The sequence below is a fragment of the Lipophrys pholis genome (assembly GCF_963383615.2).
Source record: "Lipophrys pholis genome assembly, chromosome: 23".
Taxonomy (NCBI): Eukaryota; Metazoa; Chordata; class Actinopteri; order Blenniiformes; family Blenniidae; genus Lipophrys; species Lipophrys pholis.
The window spans coordinates 9,893,218-9,915,043 of NC_137645.1; the positions used below are offsets into that span (position 1 = coordinate 9,893,218).

The 21,826-nt window shown below is 47.3% G+C and overlaps 3 protein-coding genes across 5 annotated transcripts; 2 read left to right on the plus strand and 1 right to left on the minus strand.

Moving 5' to 3' along the window:
- Positions 1-11,202, plus strand: LOC308127642 (uncharacterized protein). 3 transcript variants are annotated; one of them, XR_013936513.1, is made up of 6 exons: positions 1-2,372; positions 6,872-6,981; positions 8,033-8,158; positions 8,235-8,341; positions 8,436-8,961; positions 9,884-11,201. XR_013936513.1 is itself a non-coding variant. In XM_080492795.1 (6 exons), the coding sequence occupies exons 1-6, from the start codon at positions 414-416 to the stop codon at positions 10,043-10,045; spliced, it is 2,646 nt and encodes an 881-aa protein (XP_080348921.1). In that variant the 5' UTR covers positions 1-413; the 3' UTR covers positions 10,046-11,202. The 3 variants fall into 3 exon arrangements, 2 of the variants coding, with proteins under 2 accessions (XP_080348921.1, XP_080348922.1); XM_080492795.1 differs by having other exon boundaries at positions 8,780-8,961; positions 9,884-11,202; XM_080492796.1 differs by lacking the exon at positions 8,436-8,961.
- A 3,660-nt stretch (positions 11,203-14,862) lies between these two features.
- On the minus strand, positions 14,863-18,368 carry gpr180 (G protein-coupled receptor 180). The gene is made up of 11 exons (XM_080492798.1): positions 18,263-18,368; positions 17,886-18,051; positions 17,516-17,659; positions 17,300-17,394; positions 17,117-17,222; positions 16,832-17,012; positions 16,711-16,760; positions 16,471-16,628; positions 16,203-16,400; positions 16,050-16,127; positions 14,863-15,977 (listed from the first exon to the last, which is right to left on the minus strand). The coding sequence occupies exons 2-11, from the start codon at positions 18,022-18,024 to the stop codon at positions 15,822-15,824; spliced, it is 1,305 nt and encodes a 434-aa protein (XP_080348924.1). The 5' UTR covers positions 18,025-18,051; positions 18,263-18,368; the 3' UTR covers positions 14,863-15,821.
- A 134-nt stretch (positions 18,369-18,502) lies between these two features.
- Positions 18,503-21,797, plus strand: tgds (TDP-glucose 4,6-dehydratase). Its single transcript, XM_080492815.1, has 12 exons — positions 18,503-18,674; positions 18,758-18,824; positions 18,913-18,981; positions 19,040-19,130; positions 19,621-19,769; positions 19,842-19,940; positions 20,007-20,066; positions 20,149-20,192; positions 20,294-20,459; positions 20,536-20,591; positions 20,664-20,761; positions 20,855-21,797. Exons 1-12 carry the CDS (start codon positions 18,628-18,630, stop codon positions 20,944-20,946), a joined length of 1,038 nt encoding a protein of 345 aa, XP_080348941.1. The 5' UTR covers positions 18,503-18,627; the 3' UTR covers positions 20,947-21,797.
- The last annotated feature ends 29 nt before the right edge of the window (positions 21,798-21,826 follow it).

Sequence of the window (21,826 nt, forward strand, 5' to 3'; positions counted from 1 at the left end):
GAGCGAGAGAGAGAGAGAGAGAGAGGAGGTAGATTTATAGTCCTGTTTTTCCACTTCTGATCTGAGTTTCGCTGCAACAAGCAGCAGTGTGTTTCTGCTTCGTCACAATAATTGGACCTGTCGTAGATTTTAGAACCTGGGTTTTTTTTTTCCCCCCCACCAGCTTCGTTGTTTTGGAACCTCGTGGGAATTGTAGGAGTCTTTTTATTGTTCCGATTCCTTGGAACACACCCATCTGACCTCAGGAACATTTTATTTTTAAAGATACTTTTTGATTTGTTCTCAAGTTTGCCGGCTCATATTTGACGGACTGTTGAAAGTCAAAACTCTCCAGAGGACGGTGAGACCGTGGGAATCTTCCATTTGGACCAATCGTCACACCAACTTGTGAGTAAGCCCTTCAAACTGTGCTCATGGCGCAGTCCAGCTCCTGCACGCACTCAGATCTGTCCAACGGAGCCGTCGTCCACACCCCACTCGATATCTCCTCGGACCTGGACGCGACGAGGGGAGGCGAGGATGAGGAGAGAGGGGAGGAAGACGAGGAGGTGGAGCTAGCAGAAGATGTCCTGATGATGTCAGAGGAGGAACCAGAACAGAGTGAAGGCAGAGAACAGAGGGACCAAGAGGAAGGGGGAGGGCATGGGGAGATTCTTGAGGGTACCGAGGATGACGACGATGATGAAAGCAACACTCAGTGTCATTTTCCCGTCGTTGTACATGTTGAGGAAAGCAACCAGTCAGAAAGCAACGGTGAAGAAATTGAGCTTCGAGAAGGAGTGACAAGGACAAACACTGTGAGCTCCAGTGATGAAGAGGAGGCTGAGGATGTGTTTGAGGAAGAGCTCAGAGAGCTCACACACTCGTCCCCCAATGACGTGGAGGAGGATCCAGGAACATCATTCAACAATGAAGACGATCCAGGCCACCCGCCACCTTCGAACACTGACAATTCATCTATTGAGAACGTGCGCCCCGCTGAAGGAACCGATCAAACCGACCAATTAACCCCAACGGGAAACGACACGTCACCGCCGACGGAACATGGGTCCATTGTAGAAGACGTCTCACACCAGGAGAGGAACGACACGGAGGCAGAAGTCCAGGAGACTGAAACCTCCGATAGTCTTTCAGACTCGGGAGGGAGCCTGGATCAGAGCTCACAGTCGGAGGCCGAGGAAGATGAAAGTGGAATGGGACGGATTACGCAGAAGCAGGAAGAAGAGCAAGTACGACAGGTTGGGGTTAATACTCTGACGAGGACGGAGGGGGGTGGGAGGAGTGACGGAGGGGAGAAGACGGGTGATAATGTTGCCGGAGAGTCATCGAACGAGGAGGAGCAGGTCACACCGAGCGATCACCAAACGCATCAGAGCAAGACGGTTCAGTTTGAAGAGTCGGTGAGAGAAATTCCTCCAGAGCCCGAGGAGTCGAGCGAGTCGCCGATGGCACAAGAAGATCCAGACCTGTTGGAGGAGGCTCTCGAACTGGAAGAAGACAGTGAAGTGAACCTCCTGGGAGGAGGAGTCAACGTGGAGCAAGAGGGTTTAGGAGCGTCTCCCGTGCATCTCCGAGAAGAGACAGACGTGGAAGAAGGAGACCTCCGGACGGAAGAGGAGACAACAGGAGATGAAACGGGAGGAGGAGCAGAGAAAGAACCGACGGAGAGTCCTGGCGAGCCTGTGACAGTTTTAGATGACGAGATTGAAGAGACGGCCGAGGGTCCGACTGAGCAACGTGCGGAAGAAAAACCGTCAACCGTCACGCCGTCTTCTGAGACAGGAGAAGAGACTCTTCAAGAGCTGCAAAGATGCCCGAGCGAAGACAATGAGGGAACGAGAACAGACAAAAAGGAAGAGGAAGACGATGACGCAGACATCAAAAGAAGAGTGAGAGGACTGAAAGAAGCAATGGAGAACGGGATCTTGTGTCCTGAGTCACAACCGGGAAGAGCTCAAATACTGTCCCCCAGGAGGAGGGACAATGACTGGATCAAAAGAGACCACCAAGAGGTGAAGGTGGAAGCAGAGATGAAGGACTGGAGGAAAGACCTGAGGCCGCTGAGAAAAAACATGTGGGAGGGCGAGAAGGCCCCAGAGAGGAGAAGCCCCCCCAGGAAGGAGGACTGGATCAAGGAGCTCAAATCCGTCATCAAGGACGACTCCCTGCCCAAAAAGAGAGAGAAGAAGAAACAAGTGGTGCTGCTGGAGGACGGACACTCATACATCCCTCAACGGGAGGAGATCCAGGATGAGGGGCGAGAGGAGATCAAGCTGATCTCCCACAGGAGAGTGGACGGTCCCCTGTCCCCCATGAGCAGGACCCGAGGCACCCCGCAGGACCAGGACTACCGGATCTCCCTGTATGTCAAGGTAAGGACCCCAATCCCACACAGACCACGGTCCTTGCGCAGCTCGTGTGCATCGTTTTTGCGTCGTTGTTTCCGAAAAGTTTCACGTTTACACGACAAGGTTCCAAGGAGAATGTCCGTTCCCATGGAAACGGCAGAAATGCTAAAAGCGATGGAACTCGCTTGCCAGGCGACCAGTTGGAAACGCAACGCTTTTGTTTTTCGGTGTCCGTTCACACCAAAATTACGCTCGAAGCCACCGAAAACTCTTTGGAAACAGTTCCCAAGGTGGGACTTTTCAAAAACGCTCCGACTCCATCGCCGGGTGGAGTGAATAGTGATCCGTCTTCTCCTGGGACTTCTTTAGCGTTCAGTCACCCATGATAACAATCCAACTTGGCCTCTGAACGTCCATGTATGCGAACTATCACGCTTTCAGTGTTTCCACCGTGTCAGACGTGTAAAAACGCAAAACTTTTCTGAAACAAAAACGCAAATTTGATGACACTTCCACAGAAAGCTCCCTGTGGTCCACTTTACTCACTCCCATGAAGAGAGAGGTTTTCATGATCCGTCCCTCAAGGTTGCCTGCATGGTTTCACGCAGGCAACTGGACGAGAAGGCGTTTCAAACTGTCAGCGTCCGAAAGAAGCTTTTAACATAAACTGTTAAAACGCATGACCTTGATCCCGGAGGCACACGCTGCAGTGGCGGCTGGCCAATAGAGGGCGCCAGGGCGTTGCAACCCCCTGGTGGAAGCAAGAAGGATTTTTTCTTTTTTTTTTTTATATATAAAATATATTAATATACTGTAATACTGTCTAAATTTGTTCATGCCACGTGTGTGTGTGTGTGTGTGTGTGTGTGTGTGTGCGAGCAGCCTGGGTCGCTGCTGAAAGTCGCCCCGAGGAGGCGGGGCTTAGTCGCGATCTCACCAATTACTGATTAACGCCAGAGTGACAGAAATGAAATGAAACCAATCAGCATCATCTCATGTCCGAGACTTGGGGCAACATCTAAGTGAGCCCCGGCGTCAAGTCAGTTCTGGTTTGTTCTGGTGTTTCTGCCAGATGTTGAGACGATCATTAACCGTCACTTCTCTTCTAATTTACCGTCTGAAAGGAGAAATTAGCCTGAAAAGCTCCACGTCCGGTTCAACTTTCTCAATCATAGTTTTTCTTTTTTTTTTTTTTTTTTTTAAACGCACACACAAAGAAATGTGTTCAGAACTGATCAAATGTGTCCAGGTCTGTTAATGTTTCGAAATGTTTACATGTGCTTACATATTCATTAATGACAGAAAATCTAAGCGCTTAATCAAAGCAGTTTATTTTTCAATTTCTTTTTTTGAGGTTTCTTTTAAAGAATTCTAAAAGACTGAAAGATAGATTGATGTGTTTTCCCTAAACTCAGACCAACTGTCATTTCAAGTAAACCAGCGACAAAACACATTAATTTTCTAAAAGTGATATTAAGTATGTTAACAAAAGAGTCTTAATAAGTGCTCTCTATTCACCAGCTGTTTAAAAGAACTCTACTGTTTCAGTATAGCCTCTCAATACTACTAAACTCTGTATTTTGCTCAAATCGAATAATAATGAAAAGCCACACCCAAGAAATTTACCACCAGCCGCCACCGAAACATCGTCGTTATTGTCCATCTACTGAGCACGTGCAGTAGATGCGCGGTAGCCGTAGCGGTGTTTCCAGAGTCCACAAGGAGACGGAGCGCTTTCAAAAAGTGGCGTTCTCAGGGAGTCCGAGCAACACCAAAAGTTTTTTGCGTTTTCACTTGAACTCGCTCGAGCCTGTATTTTTCACAAGGCAGTGACACTAAAACTATTTTTTTTCCAGCAACGAGACCACGTATAGAAAGGAGATGACTTGATGGTATTGGGTGGTGTATGTAGAAACAAAGCACAGGACGCTCGCCTGTTCTCCGGAACATTCCTCGCTCAACGCTACAAGAGATTAAAGGCCGAGACGGGAAAAAAAAAAAAAAAAGCACTAATATCACACATACTGAAAAAGAGCTTAAATCCAAACAATGGCCCTCTTTGTCGGGAGTCGGCGGCGCAGACGGAGGTCCGTGGAAATATTACGGAAAAGTTCCTTCTCGTTAAGAGAGGCTGAGCGATGACGAAGTCAACGTGAGTGAATGGATCTACCGAACGCGCAAGATCTCGATTGATGAGGTCATGAAGCAGACGACAAGGATCTAGAGCTTTTATGACCGAAATGAAAACGGTTTCTGAATTGTAATTATCCATATTGAAGAAAAAAGCTTTTGGAGCCACTTTTTAAAGATTTTGTTTTCATGGATTTTTCTGCTTTTTTTTAGCCATTTGACGCTTTAGGTTTCCTAATGCTTAGAGTGCCTTTAACTCTACCAGCATTTTTCTATTTTCCTAATTTTTTTCCTTTGCTTTCTTTTCCTTATTCATCCTATTTTTTCTTCTTCTTTTTACTTTTCCAGCAGAGTTACTCTTTTTTTGGGGGGGGGGGGGGGGGGGGGGGGGGCATTTTTATAAATCAATGTGAAATGCAAATTATGAAATGCAAATAAAAATGGAGATTTCCATGACACGGTCTGGAAGGTTGATGGCGCCTCTACAGTTGAGCTGAAGTGCCTCAGAACCACAGGCTGAACCCCCACCGCCCCCCTCCCTGGTCTATGAGAAGAAGTTGTTGGTGAAACGTGTGGTGCGGCCTCCTGCAGCACGCAGGGTTAATCTCTTCATTCTCACCCTGTAAGCCGATTATCCTGCTGTTTGCTTCGGAGAGCTCACAACACTGCACGCCGAGGTGCAACACAACCCTCATTACAACGTTCATGAGATCTCAGTTGAAGATTTGAAGGTTTTGCACAGCTGCAAACCAGAGATTTAAGGGCCTCAGATTTAGGCTTTTAAGTTCTAGGATCAAAGCTCTGGGATCTAAGATCTAGAATGTAGGATATAGACTCTAAAAGCTAGGTTCTAGGATCCAGGCTCTTGGAACCAAGGTTTCAGGATCTAGGATGTAAAATCTTGGATTGCGGATGTATTGTTTAGGTTCTAGGATTCAGGTTCTAGGATGTAGGACAAAGAATGGAGGCCCTAGGATGTAAGATCCTAGGTCTTGGATCTAGGTGACAGGATCTACAATTTTGGATCTCATTGTAGGATGTAGAAATCGGGATATAGGATCTAAGATCTAGGATGTTGGATCTACGTTCTATGATCTTGGATTTAAGACCTAGGATCTAAGAGAAAGGATCTAGGTTCTAGGTTCTAACATCTTGGAACTCAATGTATGATCTAGGTGTTAGGACCCAGGATGTGGGATCTAGGATGGATGATATGGGATCCAGCATTGAAAATCTTGAAACTCAATATATGATCTAGGTTCTCGGATCTATAATCTTATTGAATTGGAGCCTAACTTTGCTGACTTTGAATTATTTTCACACAATCGCTCCGAGAATGGTTTGAACGTCAGACTCACCATGAGTTAGCTGTGTAAAGTGATTTCCACCTTGTTGATCTGGGAGAAAGGCGGCGGCGGCTGGAGGAGGTGGAGAACGTTCTATGGTCGGCTCAGGTCTTTAAAAAAAAAAAAAAGTTGTCTTTCCCCTCCACTGTTTCTATGGAGACACTGGGCCCATTGTGATGTCGGATTCCTCCTCCACCCACGGGGATTCTTGGAGGAGCGACGGATTCTCCGTTTGATTCCTCCTTCATATTTGACAAAAAGGAGCTGGGATATGATCCACAGTGAGACCTCCCACCTCCTCCAAGAGCCACAACGTCTGAACATGAAGTGTAGAAACTCTACTTTATGATAATACTGAAAACATTTGAAAGAAATCTGAGCGGGATCCCTCGTTCTTCCGTCCATCACACCAAACCGAAAGGTGCCCCCGTGTCAGCTCATGTGGGAGGCGTCGACGTCGCAGAGACGAGCTGCAGGCGGGGAAACGACTTCTCGTGTGGACAGTAACGAGCTGTGGACTTATTTGTCCCGCTCTGGGGGACTTTCATCTTCTGCCTTGTGGATCCGGAGAACATCATGTCCTGGTACGACCGCACCATCCAAAAACTGGGTTTTCCCGCCATTGAGCTGTTTGTGAAGGTGAGACTTGGCGTCTGTCGTCGAGCCCGTTGCCCCGGCAAACGCTTCGAGTGGAAAAACGCGTCGTCGTTTCAGGAAAAGTGTCACGTTGACGCGGCAGAAACGCGGGATAAAACGGTGTAGTTCGCGTGCCAGGCCACGGGTTGGCGCTGTTGGTTGTTTTTGCGATGAAACCACAGAGGCGTTTTTCTTCTTAATTCAAATTTAATTTTAAGAATATAATCAGATTTTTAAAAAAAAAAAAAAACTAATTCAGACATTCTTTTAAAATTCTGACATTTTTAAAATCACACACTGCAGAGAAAAAAAGTCTTACATTTTGAGATTAAAGTCAGAATCTAGTTTTTTTAAATGTACTGTTTTTATATATGTGTGTGTGTGTGTGTGTGTGTGTGTGTGTGTGTGTAGGCAGGAAGCGACGGGGAGAGCGTCGGCAACTGTCCGTTCTCTCAGAGGCTCTTCATGATTCTGTGGCTGAAAGGAGTCGTCTTCAATGTGACCACAGTCGACCTCAAGAGGTAAAAGTATCAGTAAAGTTGCGTTAATGATTAAAAAGCATTATTAAAGTACCACAAATAGCTAAAATAAATATAAATAAAGTGGCATAAAAGTTCAAAACTATCAATAAAGTACCAGTAGCTGTAAAAAAGAAAAGCAGCTGAATTGAGTCAATTTTGTCATTCCTCACTTTAATATATCGTTTCTTTTTAAGCCACAAATTAGTAGAGATAGATTAGACGTATATCGTCGGGTTAAAAAAAGCATCTTTTTCTACTAATTCTACTATTAAGAGTAATAGTGGAAAAAGTAACAATAAAGTAGCAAAAAAAAGGTTTAGTATCAATGAAGTTGCAGCAAATGTATCAGTAATAGTGAAAAAGTGTAAAAAAAGAAAAGTAGCCTTAAAAGTGAAAATTATCAAGAAAGTACCAGTAGTACTTAAAAAGTAGCCGAATTGAGTCAATTTTGTCATGTCTAACTATAATATATCGTTTTATTTTAAGCAACAAATCAGTAGCAAAAACCATCTTTCTCTAGTAATTTGTCTTTTAAAAGAAACACTATCTTAAGAGTAATAGTAATAAAAAGTAGCAATAAAGTAGCAGTAATAGTGGAAAGGTATCCGTAAAGTGGCAAAAAAAGTTCAAAGTATCAATAAAGTAGCAGTAATAGTGGAAAAGTATCACTAAAGTAGCAGTAATACTGGAAAAGTATCAGTAAAGTAGCAGTAATAGTGGAAAAGTACCAATGAAGTAGCAGTAATAGTGGAAAAGCATCAGTAAAGTTGAAAAAAAAGTAAAAAAGTTAGAAGTATCAATAAAGTAGCAGTGATAGTGGAAAAGTATCAGTAAAGTGGTAGTAATAGTTGAAAAGTATCAATAAAGTAGCAGTAATCATGGAAAAGTATCAGTAAAGTGGCAGTAATAGTGGAAAAGTATCAGTAAAGTGGCAGTAATAGTAAAAAAGTACCAGTAAAGTGGCAGTAATAGTGGAAAAGTATCAGTAAAGTGGCAGTAATAGTAAAAAAGTACCAGTAAAATCACAATAAAGGCTGAGCTGTGTCGTCAGGAAACCTGCAGAGCTGAAGGATCTGGCTCCAGGGACCAACCCTCCCTTCATGACCTTCAACGGAGAGGTCAAGGTGGACGTCAACAAGATGGAGGAGTTCCTGGAGGAGAAGCTCGCTCCACCCTGGTAAACTCCGGACCGGAAGCCGCGCTTTGCCTCCTGCTTTTTCTCTTCACCTCACCGGCCCGCTGTGTGATTCCAGTTTCCCCAGACTGGCGCCCCGACACCCCGAAGCCAACGCGGCCGGCATCGACGTCTTCGCCAAGTTCTCAGCGTACATCAAAAACTCCAGGAAGGACGCCAACGATGGTGAGGCCGGGATGTCAAGCTCTAAAAGTGGAGACGTTAACTTAAGTACCTCAGTCCAAAGTGAAAACGTATCGTTTTTGTGTTCACGTTTCAGAAAAGTTTTGAGGAATAAAAAAAATAATGCCGGTTTTCCAGGGAAATGGCAGAGAAGCATGTAGTTAGCATGCCAGGCCACAAGGTGGTGCTGCAGGTTGTTTTGGTCATGGAGCCACGCGCGCATACGCACGGACAACGATACGCTATAAACATTAACGAGCCGAGAACGCGGACGTTCATGTAGACAGGGGGCCGAGTTGGATCGTTACGGCGACTGTCAAAATAAAACTACCAAGTCCCAGGAGAGTATGACGCTCTGGATGAACTGCAACTTTTTGAAAATCCCCTGACCGACCTCCAAAAAAACAGACGGTTGATTGCGGCTATTTTCTCCGGCTGCAGCTCTGGAGAAAGCCCTGCTGAAGTCTCTGCGGCGGTTGGATGAGTTCCTCAGGACTCCCCTGACGGAGGAGATCGACGGCGACGCTTCCGGCGAGCTGCCCGAGTCGACCAGGAGCTTCCTGGACGGTCCTGATCTGACGCTGGCCGATTGCAACCTGCTGCCCAAACTGCACATCCTGAAGGTTCGCCGCCGCTTCGCTCCAAAACATCACGGTAGTTCGGACAGCGCCAGCAACTTCATCGCCGGAGACGTTTGGACCTCGCGTTAGCCCGATGTCGCTCATTGGCTTAACTGCTACTCCGAGCTGTGCTACATGCTACATGCTAAAGAGTTTCTGGGCTCTTTCTGGGTAGTATCCTGGAGCCTTCCAGGCTGTTGGAGATGCGTGTAGTGTCGTCGTAGAAAACTGCACAGAGGGTGTTTATTGGCTACACGTATCGGTTGTGAATCGTTTGCTTATAAATTCTCGTAATTACTTGTATTGGTACGTTGCCTCAGCAAGTGGCTAAAGGTTAATACTTGTATGGGTCCTTGGTATCGGCAAGTAGCTAAAGGTTAGTACTCGGTATCGGCCAGGAGCTAAATATTAGTATTTGTACTTAACATTGGCAAGTAGCTAAAGGTTAGTACTCGTATCGGTACTCTGTATCGGCAAGTAGCTAAAGGCTAATATTCGTATTGGTCGTTGGTATCGGCAAGTAGCTAAAGGTTACAACTTGTATCAGTACTCAGTATCGGCAAGTAGCTTAAGGTTAGTACTCGTATTGGTCCTTGGTATCGGCAAGTAGCTAAAGGTTAGTATTCGTATTGGTCCTTGGTATCGGCAAGTAGCTAAAGGTTAGTACTCGTATTGGTCCTTGGTATCGGCAAGTGGCTAAAGGTTAGTACTCGTATTGGTCCTTGGTATCGGCAAGTAGCTAAAGGTTAGTACTCGTATTGGTCCTTGGTATCGGCAAGTAGCTAAAGGTTAGTCCTCGTATTGGTCCTTGGTATCGGCAAGTAGCTAAAGGTTAGTACTCGTGCTTGTACTGGTCCTTTAAAAAAGTGGTATCGGTGCGTCCCAACTCTGAAGTTCACACATACTTATCTATCTTCTTCTTCAGGTTGTCGCCAAGAAGTACCGAGGGTTCGAGATCCCCGCTGAGATGACGGGAGTGTGGCGGTATCTGAACTGCGCCTACCAGCGGGTGGAGTTCACCAGCACCTGCCCGGCGGAGCGGGAGATCCACTTCGCCTATCTGCACGTCGCAAAGCGAATTCAGTAGAACGACGACAGCTCAGACGACGCCCGAAAACCGAACAGAAGATATTTTTTTTAACGAGCGAAAAATACGTATACTGTGTGCACTTGTTACCCTCGATTGAGTCGTTCCAGTTTTGTACAACCTGTGACCGTCAAAAATCGGTTCCTTTAGACCATTCCAACTATTTCCGTGTTTTTAATTTGAATACAGAAGGATGAAGCCGGCAGTCCGTCGGTAACGACCGTCACACTGGTGATCTGACTCGGTGACTTGTACTTTTCGTCCGCCACACCCAAGTTTGAATTTTTTTGAAGAGTATGAGCCCCCGTTCACGGGACAGTGTTTTCAAGTGAAAGCAGAAATCTTTTGTAGCATTTTGGACTTTGTTTCCATGACAACGGTGCCCGGAGAGCCACTGAAAATAGTTGAAAATGCCCCGACGCCATGGAAACGGGGTAAACACAACTTTTTGACAAAAGCTTGAATTGGAACGTTTTGAAAATGCTCCGACTCCATTTACCTGGAAACGGGAGGTGGGGTGCAACTTTTTGAAAACTTTCCAACCCTGTCTCTGTGGAAATGGGGAAAACGCAACATTTTGAAAACTCCTCATATCCGTCTCTGTGGAAAGAGGGACATGCAACTTTTTCGAAAGTAATTTGACTCCGTTTCCATAGTGTGTGTGTGTGTGTGTGGGGGGGGGGGGGGGGGGGGCTGGCCTGGCCTGGCATGCCAGCTACACTATGTCATTTCAAAGAAATGTCTGTCTTTTCAAAAAATAGGTTTTTCAAATTGTTGCAGTGTCAACGCAAAACTTTTCTGAAACGCAAACACAATGATTTTCACTTGAAAACGTTGTCGTGTAAAAAGGAGACGTAGGTATTTGTGGATTCACGAAAAATTTAATTCACCATTCCAGTACTCGACGTGCTCAGCGGACATCGTGGCGCCCTTCTTAGTATAAGTTGTTTTTAAAGTTTGAGTAAAGTGTCAAGAGACGACCAAAAAAAAATGGCCTCAGCTCTTTTCCTTGCCTTAACGCGGCGCGAACGTTGTTTTTCTCTTGAGAGCAGCTCGACCGCGACAGAAGTTTGATGCGTTTTCAGATCCGACGACGCCTTCTGGCCTTATGAACCTCTGAGAGGGGGAACCTGCAATAAACTGATTCAACCAGCACAAAACAGGTTTCAGTGTTTTTATCGGTCAGCTCCATCCATCCAATCAAACAATCCATCCATGGATTCAGAATTTGTTTCACGTTTCTAATTATTCTTTCCACTTCATTTTCGAGAGTCTCGCTATTTTTGTCTCCACTTCTTTGATTTGTTCAAAGACGCCAAGGTCATTCATATTTTTTCGATGTTTTTAAGCTCCTTAATCTTAGTCTGATACATTTACTTTATTTATAAAACTTTTTTTTTTTTCTTCCGGGAGATACAATCACATGTATGAAAGAAAAGCAATGCGCCCTGATGGTAAAAACAAATACATCTCAGACTGAAACGTTTGACTCTTTCTCCATCTTGTGGCAGAATTATGTCACTGTACACAAGCCTGTGATATTGACAAATAAAAACTAGTTGAGGGTTTTTTCCCCAACTAGTTATAAAACACCTGCTGAACTACTGTTTCAAGGATTCCTTTTCCTAAAAAAGCACAAATACGCACCAAAGCCTGTTTTAACTCTTTAAAGGTTTCTGAACTGTCTGGGGTTTTTTTTAAACGACATTTTAAACTAACTTTGAGATCAAAAACTTTGATTTCCTTTGATCTTAGCATGTCCATGGCAACGGATGCTTGATCTCCTTTGATCTGCTCTGATCTCAGCACCGGAGACGCGGAGATTAAAGGAGATCAGCTTCATTCAACCTTCGGCAATTCACACCTGCATTTTCTTCTGGAAAGCCAAACCTCTCGTGGGACTTTTAAATTCCTCCTAACCGTTCACATATTTTAGAAAAGCGTCGAGAAATGACCCGTCACACTCTTCGTATGTGGAACAAATTATTTTAATTCGTTATAAAACTTTGGCACAAACCTGTGATAATGTACAATAACTTCACAAAGCAAACAGCTTGATCTATTTTTTTTTATACATATATAAATAAGCAAACTTGTGTTGGGTGAACAGAATAAATGATCACACTCACTTTCACTGAAGCCCGTGATTATGCCATGTCCGCTTCAGATATAAAAACACACGCGAGTCGTCTTTTATAAAAACAGTTGGACAACATATTTCACTCGGTTCTGTTCCCTGAGACCCAGGGGAATCTCTGCTGCCCGTTGGCCCGGAGGCTGACAGGAGCCCTGGAGGGGGAGGAAAAAAAAAAACTCCATCATCACATTTCAATGTTTGTTTGTTTTTTCATGCAGGAAGTCTGTTGAATAACGAGAACGCGCCGTACCAGTGTGACGCCTCCCCTCAGTCTTCCTTCAAGTTGTCCATGACCTCCTGCGTCTGTTGGGCCAGCCTCCTCCTCTCGGCCTGCTGCTTCTTCAGGTCCTCCTCGGCCTTCTTCCCCTGGTAGATCTTCACGCCGGCGAAGGCCAAGCACAGCAGCAGTGTCTTCAGGGCCAGGATATATAGGAGGATGGGGACATTGTCCAAAGCCTGGGGAGGGGACGCAATCAGATCACATCGAGTTTTGCATAGGAAAGCTCCGGAGAAGCCAAGAAGATGGTCTCCCTCCCCTCCACCGGGGGCCTCAGCTGTCTGGGTGGGGAGTTAATTTAGTCCCAGAAACAAGAGTGTGACTGAGAGAAGCAGCTGCACGCCACCGCACCATGTGCACACTGGGAAGTCACACTGTTCGCTGCTCAAACGTCACAAAATTGAAAATAAAATAAAATTATATATCCTATTTATTCCACATTTCCCTGCATGGATTGACACTAAAAAGCGATGAGCTGCCACATTGCTGCAAAGCATTGTTTATCTGCGTGAAACTGGAGCAGCGTCAGCGCTCTGAAAAGTCACACACGAGACAAATGATGCGAAACATTGAGTCTCGGGAGGAAAACAGACTCGGCGCAGTACAAACACACTGTGCGGGACCGTCTTAGAAACACGTCCTTACCTTCCAGTTGATCATGTTTGCCTCGCTAATGTTGACGTTGTTCCTCACGGCCAGAAGGACTATTAATGTTTGCCTAGAGGAGGGCGGGGCTTCCGTCCACCGGCCAATGGTGGCAAGCTAATCCGGTACGTCACATGCCGCGTTCAGAAACACCATGGGGAAGAAAAATATAAACAAACAAAACCGCATTGCACTGAATTGTAAATTAAAAATATGTGTTGTTGTGTCGGTCAGCACTTACATTACTGGAATGTGTTTTAAAACAATATATTCGTTTTATATTTGCAATCATGACAAATTGTTGATGTTTTTGCGAACAACTCTGTTGAAAGTAAAATTTCCTACGTTACCTGAACGCATCTTCGCTTTCTCGAACTTGCTAAGTTTCGAGCACTTTCAGCGGTGGATACAGTTACAGTAATAGATTACCACTTCACCTTTCTTCTGGACAACGCTGACTGGGACGCATTTCGTTTGGTCAAACTGAAAAAAAACTTGCCCAATCCTTAAACCTTTGATTCGTGGCTCATTTTCACTCGAAGCGCACATATTTTGAAGCGACAGTGCCATCTTCTGGACTATTTGAGAACTGACTGGACCGACGACAGACCGGGTCCGGTCCGGGCGGGACATTTTTGGATTGCGCTTACGTGTTTCTCCTTTTGCGGGTTATTCATGGATTCAATCCACAACCTTACAAGGACATGCTCGGGAATATGTCTGTTTGTGGTCACTTGATAAATCAACGTGGTTACGTCATTTGCCACGTCGTCACGGTGGCCGAGAGGTTAAGGCGTTGGACTCGAAATCCAATGGGGTTTCCCCGCACAGGTTCGAATCCTGTTCGTGACGGAATTACATTTTATTTTTTTTGTTTATATTTAGCAATAAAATGAACATTTTGATGAACACAAAAGGTAAATTGTGTTTGAATACATTAAAGCGTCTCCCGACAAAGGTGCTTCATTTCAAGATTTTTCAAGTTTTCAATCGTTTCTTGTCTTTTGCTACCAGATTTAACTTTATTATAGCATAATGTACGGTGGCCCAGGAGGGGAAACAACACAACACATCAACAAAAGCCACAACACACCAACAGAAGTCACAACACAACAACAAAAGCCACAACAACAAAAGTCTCAACACAACAACAAAAGCCACAACTGAACAACAAAAGCCACAACACACCAACAAAAGTCACAACACAACAACAAAAGTCTCAACACACCAACAAAAGTCACAACACAACAAAAGCCACAACAACAAAAGTCTCAACACAACAACAAAAGCCACAACACACCAACAAAAGTCACAACACAACAACAAAAGCCACAACAACAAAAGTCTCAACACAACAACAAAAGCCACAACTGAACAACAAAAGCCACAACACACCAACAAAAGTCACAACACAACAACAAAAGTCTCAACACAACAACAAAAGCCACAACACACCAACAAAAGTCACAACACAACAACAAAAGTCTCAACACAACAACAAAAGCCACAACACAACAACAAAAGTCTCAACACAACAACAAAGAGCCGCAACACAATGATATAAGTTGCAACACAACAACAAAAATTCTTAAAAGTTCCTTCCGATGTGGCGTTTTGTTGTGTTGCGGCTTTTATTGTGTTGCGACTCTTTGTTGTTGTGTTGTGGCTTTTCTTGGTGCGTTGTGTTGTTGGCCCTTCTGGGCCGCCGTAGTAATTGCAGCATTATTACATTTCCCCCCAATAAATCAATACTTGTTTGGGCTTCATTGATCAAGGTGATCCCGAGTGCTTCAGTTTATTATGACAAGAGTTGAAAATAAGTAAATCTATATTCGCCTCAAGCTGGAATCAAACATTTTTCTGATCAAATCTTTCAACACGAGAAAACTGTTCATCGCGACAAACATAAACCATGACAAATTAATTCTTTTATTACAGCCTCCGTGTTCACAGGTTTCATACTTCCACAGGTTTTATACATATAAAAATGTTTTTACTGTAACTTATAACTGGGACCTTTACTTTTTTATTTCAAACAGGCAAAACCTCCTTTCAGATTGTCATTGTGGAACGAACATCTGTGCATGTGATATATTAAGCAAACAACAGGCCTTCAAGTGTCTGTGTGAAGAAGAATCGGTCTAAAGACTAATAATCGGACTAGATAAGAAGGGATTTAATTACACGGTAGTTGACTTCGGATGATCCTTTGTTTAAAAACAGCATAAGCCATGCAGCGTGTCCTCGAGCTTGGTGGAGTCCAGGCCTTTACGTGCTGTCCGGTTTTCATTTTCGAAAAATTAAAAGTTTCGGGATACAAAGTAAAAGTTCTCCTCCGGAGGGAGGGTCCCCAACTACACGTGTAATTTGACATCAGCGTCGACCTCGTCGGCAGATGTTGGGTCATTCACAGTGAGTGTTAGCGGTCCGGTTGCTCAAACACTTTGCGAGCATTTAATACGAGCGCCCGCAACTGGCGCGTTATGAATACGACACAAACGGTCATGTCGAGTCTCTTAGCGCTGCCGCCCCCTCATTCCTGACTCGAGGTAGGATGTTGCTTCGGAGTGACGCCGTCGCGCCCCGGTCCTCGCCCGACGCCGGCTTTGATCGATCCTCCAGGAAAGTGCAAAGCAAAAGAGTCCCTTCAGTGTGCGTGTGTGTGTGTGTGTGTGTGTCCGTCCTCTTCTACGCCAGGATGGGCTGCGATTCCCTACTCAGTAGCGCCCCCTGCTGTTCGTCCTGGACATGGTGAGCGGCAGTGACACGGAGGAGAGAGACGACACTTCCCAGTAGAGCGAGCGAGACAGGAAGAGCTGGTAGAGGGTCACCATGGAGATGGACTGGCAGAGGAGGACGCCGATGGTCACCACCTGCAGGGGAGGGAACCATGTTGTCAATTTCAACGTCAACGCGCGCGTTCGCTCGTCCACGCAAACTCAAACCTTTTCTCTCTGGTGGTCGTTGAAGATGGACGACATGAGGAAGAGGACGGGATGACAGAGGAACCACAGGAAGCATCCCTGCGGACAAGCAAGCGGATGTGACAAGCGGTACACACTCGCGGTGGCTGGTTTTCACTGAGCGGCGCCGTTTACCTTGGCAAAGGTGAGGTAGAAGTCCCTCTTTAAGGTGCTCCTCTCGGTGGAGACGATCTGGTAGAGGATGGAGGCGAGCAGGAGGGCGAGGCCCACCCTCAGGAAGATGAGGAGGAGGCCGGGCAGACTCTGCTGAGCGTGGTAGCTGTGGTGTTCGCTCTCCGCCTCGGAGTACTGCTCCCACAGCAGCAGCCCTCCCTGGAGAAATGGACAAAGGCCGTATCAAGTGGACGCGGTGGCAAACGGGTTACAGACGTCCGTTACGGACCTGCGTGACGACCCCGCCGACGGCGACGGCCCTCGAGGCCGGAGACTGATCCCACTGCAGCGGTCTGGACTGAGGCTTCCTGCCGCGGCTCAGCGTCCAGCCCATACACAGACTCAGCAGCATGTACAGCATGGACACCTGGGACACCATGTCCCAGACTGCGCCGGGGGGAGGGGCGAGAAGAAAGACATTACTTGTCTGAGGAGAGGAAATCAAAGTGTATGAGGGACGGACGCGTACACTCTGCCAGGCTGCCCATCAGTGGAAGACCGGAGCCGTCTCTGGAGTACCTGCAGACGACAGCAGCGGTGAGAACAAACAACCTGCCAGCGGGCCAAATCCATCGGAAGGCGACTCTAACCTGGCCAGGTGGACGTAGTTGCAGAGGGCGGAGCAGCCCTGCAGCGCCAGCGCCGTGGTCAGCACTCTGAGGACGGTGTGCATGGGGCCGCCCTTCCTCAGAGCCTGGTACAGAGGCTGGACGTAGATGCAGCCGGCGATGAAGTAGGCCAGCAGCAGCAGGGAGTAAAAACTGTGCAGACCTACGAGGGAACGGGGGGGGGGGGGGGACGTATGAGTTCTTTGGACACGCGGATCAGTCGTCCTCCACCTTCCTCTGTTTTGGGGTTGGAAGTGACCGTCTGACCTGCCTCCTCGGCGCTGAAGTGCTCCGTGGGGTTCCCGGCCGAGTCGGGGTTGAACAGCAGCACGGCGAAGCTCAGGTCGGCGTGGGCGGCGACCGCGGCGCCTTCCTGCGAAGAGAGCGAGCCCCAGGGGGGTTGTCAAGCACGCGCGGACGGCGAGCGGACGGCGACGGTTTCCCCATTACCTGGCACGTGTGTCGGTCGGCGTACAGGACCTGCCACAGCGTGGGCGCGGACTGACGGGGGATGGTCTGGTTGCGCACGTCCTGGCCGAGTGACACTGGGTACGGGGAGGGGGGAGGGGGGAGGGGGGGGGGGGGGGGGGGACGAGACGACACGGAGGGGGTGAGACGCGGAGCGACGGAGGTTCAGAGACGGTGCCGCGCGCCACCGGGTCTTACCGGTGAACTGGGCTCTGGCGTGTCTCTCCGAGCAGCTCAGGTTGTCCAGGTCGGCGTCCATGTCCTGGTAGAGGAGCAGCCGGGACTCCTTCTCCACGGCCAGGGGTGGGTTGTCCACCCGGCACACCAGCAGACCGTTATCACCTGGCAGGAGGAAGAGGAGGAAGAGGAGGAGGAAGAGGAGGAGGCTTGGATGCAGAAACACTCAATTTAACCCCCAGATGATGTAAATAAAGTGCAGAAGCAGGGGTCAAGAGTGCAGTTTAAAGCCACAATGACACTTTTTTTTTTCTTTACTTAAAGCAGAGATATTTATTTACGTCCAGAGTGTTAGCATGCTTTTTTTTTTTTTTTTTTTTTTTTTTTTTACCTTGGTACATGAATTTAGTGATGAACTGGCCTCTCTGCCGCCTCGCCGCCTCGCTCCGGAAAAGTCCCGTCACGGTTTTCCCGCAAACCTCGGAACCGAGCAGCCCGACGGCCACGAGAGCGAGACAGAAGCGCCACATCTCGAGCCCCTTCGCGCACTTTGACGCCTGTCGAGAAATAAACGTCAGCGAATCAATTCAATGAAGCCACGAAGCCAGAAGTCAGAGAGGAGCGTCAAGCGCGGTTGACGTTACACACACTGGGAGAGGAAACCGGAAGCCACTGTCTAGAAATAATACACACAATTAGGAAGATTTTGTTTTTCTTCCTCCGTCTAAACATTATTAAAATTAATGAGAATATACTTGCATCTGTTACCAAAATAATTCGATTCTTCTTTGATGGTATGTAACCGAAGAATGTCTTCAAAATCTACGTTGTTGATTAAGAGGCTTCTATTTATGAAACTAAACAACTTCCGGTCTTGTCGCTAATGCCGGAACGTGACAAAATGATTGACTCCTCTCTTACCCGGTCATATTACGCGTACGTCCTTACGTCACTTTCACCGTCCAATCGGAAAGCAGAAGCCCCTTGACGCGCACTGAACCGCCCCGCCCACTTTCAACGTGTCAACATGACACAAAGCGCCTCCTGTCAACACTGGAATAAAGAACTCGTGCACGTTTAGGTGATTAAATGATCACTTCTCGCTCGCACGGGATGCGTTCGTGAAGCTCCGGATGGACTTTCACCGGACGGTTCTGGTGACCGGAGGCTCCGGATTCATGTAGGTTTATGTCTCGTGTTGTAAATTCACTTCCTGAGTTGTGGCGAAAAGAAAACCTGAAGTCCATCTGTCTTCTGCCGCAGCGGCTCTCATCTGGTGTGTTCACTCGTCAACAGACACTCCGGATGGAGGATCATCAATCTGGATTTTGTGAGTCAAGTTGTGCAGTTTCTTTTTTATTGTACCTCTTGTGAATAGAATCAGACTCTATGTCCATGATGTGGTTTTCCTAATCCAGCTGGATTACTGCTGCAGCCCCAGGAGTCTGGAAAGCATCGAGGACCGGGCCAACTACACCTTCATCAGGGTGAGTGCTGATAATAACCGCCTTGTTTACTGTTACTTACGACTTTTGCCTCCATCAGGGGGACGTGTGCAACCCCCGGCTGGTCAACCACATCTTCAACACGGCAAACATCGATGTCGTTTTCCACCTGGCAGCCAAGACGCACGTTGGTGAGAAAGCTTCTTCTTCTTCTTCATCCTTTCTTTGATGGTATGGACTAGCTGGTACCAGCAGATAGCGGTAATGCAACTTTATGGATGCAAACTGCCGTTAAACCCAAATGAAGAAGGGAAATAGTCATCAGGGATGAAAACGCTTCTGATGAGAGGGAAACAGTCATCAGGGCTGACTGGAGCGGTGGGAAACAATGTCGATAGATACAACCAGCAGGTGGCGGTAATGCAACTTTATGGATGCAAACTGCCGTTAAACCCAAAAGAAGGGAAACAGTCATCAGGGATGAAAAAGTGTCTGATAAGAGAGGGAAACCATCATCAGGGACGACTGTAGCAGTTGGAAACAGTGTCAATAGATATAACCAGCAGGTGGCGGTAATGCCCCTTTGTGGATGCAACCTGCCGTTAAACCCCAAAAAAGAAGGGAAACTGTCATCAGGGACGACGAGAACGGTGGGAAACAATCACCTCTTTCACTCTGCAGAGTCGTCCTTTGAGTGCCCGTCCAGTTTCCAGCAGGTCAACGTCGACGGGACCAGGGTGTTGCTGGGAGCCGCCCGCCAGGCGCGGCACCGGCTGCACCGCTTCGTCTACGTCAGCACCGACGAGGTGTACGGACCCAGCGCCGACGAGGTTCGGCACACTGGGTTTCCTTTTTCTCCCGACTCAGCCGACGGGGTCTCTATTAAATGCGCGTCTTTGCAGGCGTTCGACGAGAGCAGTCCCATGAGGCCCGCCAATCCCTACGCCACCACCAAAGCAGCCGCAGAATACCTGGTCAGGTCCTACTGGGACCAGTTCAAGGTAAGCCAGACACATTAGTCAGTCGGAACGAAGAAAGACCCAACATTTCTCTGTATCCGTCGCCAGTTTCCCGTAATCATCACCAGGAGCAGCAACGTCTACGGACCCCGGCAGCACACGGAGAAGGTAAAACGCTGAATATCACACGTGGGACACGTGAAAGCCTCAAGTCAGATTACATTGTTTTGATTGTTTCATGATCTTCAAGGTCATTCCAAGGTTCCTCACCCTCCTGCGAATGAACAAGAAATGGTACGTCCCAAACTCACCGGGCTGCCTTCTGGCGCCGGGTGTTTGTTTAGAAGAAACAAACATGGCCGTCAAGTCAACACTCGTCTCTCCGCCCTCCGCAGCACCGTCCAGGGGACGCTGCCACAGTCCCGCCACTTCCTGTTCGTCAGCGACGCCGTGGACGCCTTCCTGCTGGTCCTGGAGCGAGGAGCCGTGGGAGAAACCTACAACGTGGGGACGAGCTTCGAGATCCCCATCACGCAGCTAGCCAGAGAGCTTGTCCGCATGGTGCGTTGCTGGAAGTGTCACAGTACCCCCACCACCACCACCACCACGAAGGTGTTTTAATTACGTTTCCTCTCAGGTGAAGAACGTGCCGGCCTGCGAGGCGAAGGACTGGGTGGAGTTTGTGCCTGAGAGGTAAACCCTTCACCTCGCCGCCGGAGGTTAGCGTCATCGCACGTGTCAAACGGTGAATTTGTGGCTCGGCAGGCCGCGGGTGGAGCTGCGCTACCCCATCAAGAGTGAGAAGCTGCGGCGGCTGGGCTGGAGGACGCGAGTGTCCTGGGCCGAGGGGATCCGACACACCGGTACGGTAGGAACGTCAATGTTTTCCCCCCTCTATGGCCACTCGGGGGCGCTGTGTGACGGAACATTTCCGATGCTGGTTATCAACTCCACAGTGAAGTGGTACCAGGACAACCCGGACTTCTGGCCAGACGTCGGCGGAGACCACGGAGGCGCGAGGAGCGAGGTTGCCACGGCGACGGAGTGACTCACCGCCGCCGTGCCTTTTTGTTTGTAAACAAAGAATTCCACATGATATTTGTGTGTGTGTGTGTGTGTGTGTGTGGCTGATTTACAGCCTCAAACCCTGCTGAAGGACACAGCTGTCTTGTAAATAAAGATTTGAAATAAAAAACAAACAAACAGATTACATCTGCAAATCCAAACCTTTAATTGTGGCAAAAATCAGAATAGTTGCACAGTTTTTATTTGAATTATTTTCTTTTTTTGTACTTCTTCGTGCAGTGCTCTTCGTGCACAACTGCTAAACTAATACATAAAGCAAATACTAACTACCAGGCCGAGCCGGCGCCGCCGAGCCACACGGGAGAGTCTGGCCGTTCAGGAACGAGCTCCGAGTCCTTTCAATCCACTCGGGATTATTATTTTTTTTTTTTATTCTTTTTTGATTCACATATAATGCTGCAAAAAAAATTTAAATAATGATAATCGGCTGGTCAGTAACTAGAAACGAGGCTACAAATGTGTGGAAACACAATTCAGCTAAACTGGGAGAAAATCCCTTCCCCCCCATTTTTTTTTGTTTTTTCTTCGTGTAAGATTACGACTCCTGGATCCTCGTTTCTGATTGGCCGGGCGCCCCGACGTGTCGGAGCGGGAACACACACACACACACATCCACACACACACACACACACACGCACACACACACGTCGCTGCCTGAAAATATGCAAATCACAACAACATAGCAATAGAAACCACAGATATTTCTGTGTCGTGAAGACTTTTTTTTTTTTTTTTTTTTTTTTTTTTTTAAATCGCCACTTGCCAGACATTCACAACAAGGGTATCAACGAGAAGGAAAAGTGTAAAGATTCCAAAAAAAAAAAAACAAAAAAAAAACAAAA

Excerpts from the sequence above, each read along its gene's own strand:
- tgds (XM_080492815.1), top strand. The coding sequence starts at position 18,628 with ATGGACTTTCACCGGACGGTTCTGGTGACCGGAGGCTCCGGATTCAT. Across the intron at positions 19,941-20,006 it reads CCTACTGGGACCAGTTCAAG|TTTCCCGTAATCATCACCAG; the intron begins GTAAGCCAGACA and ends ATCCGTCGCCAG. Across the intron at positions 20,592-20,663 it reads GTGGAGTTTGTGCCTGAGAG|GCCGCGGGTGGAGCTGCGCT; the intron begins GTAAACCCTTCA and ends GTGGCTCGGCAG.
- LOC308127642 (XM_080492795.1), top strand. The coding sequence starts at position 414 with ATGGCGCAGTCCAGCTCCTGCACGCACTCAGATCTGTCCAACGGAGCC. Across the intron at positions 8,342-8,779 it reads CAGGAAGGACGCCAACGATG|CTCTGGAGAAAGCCCTGCTG; the intron begins GTGAGGCCGGGA and ends CTCCGGCTGCAG. Across the intron at positions 8,962-9,883 it reads CCAAACTGCACATCCTGAAG|GTTGTCGCCAAGAAGTACCG; the intron begins GTTCGCCGCCGC and ends CTTCTTCTTCAG.
- gpr180 (XM_080492798.1), bottom strand. The coding sequence starts at position 18,024 with ATGTGGCGCTTCTGTCTCGCTCTCGTGGCCGTCGGGCTGCTCGGTTCC. Across the intron at positions 17,395-17,515 it reads CGCCAGAGCCCAGTTCACCG|TGTCACTCGGCCAGGACGTG; the intron begins GTAAGACCCGGT and ends CCCCGTACCCAG. Across the intron at positions 16,761-16,831 it reads AACTACGTCCACCTGGCCAG|GTACTCCAGAGACGGCTCCG; the intron begins GTTAGAGTCGCC and ends TGTCGTCTGCAG.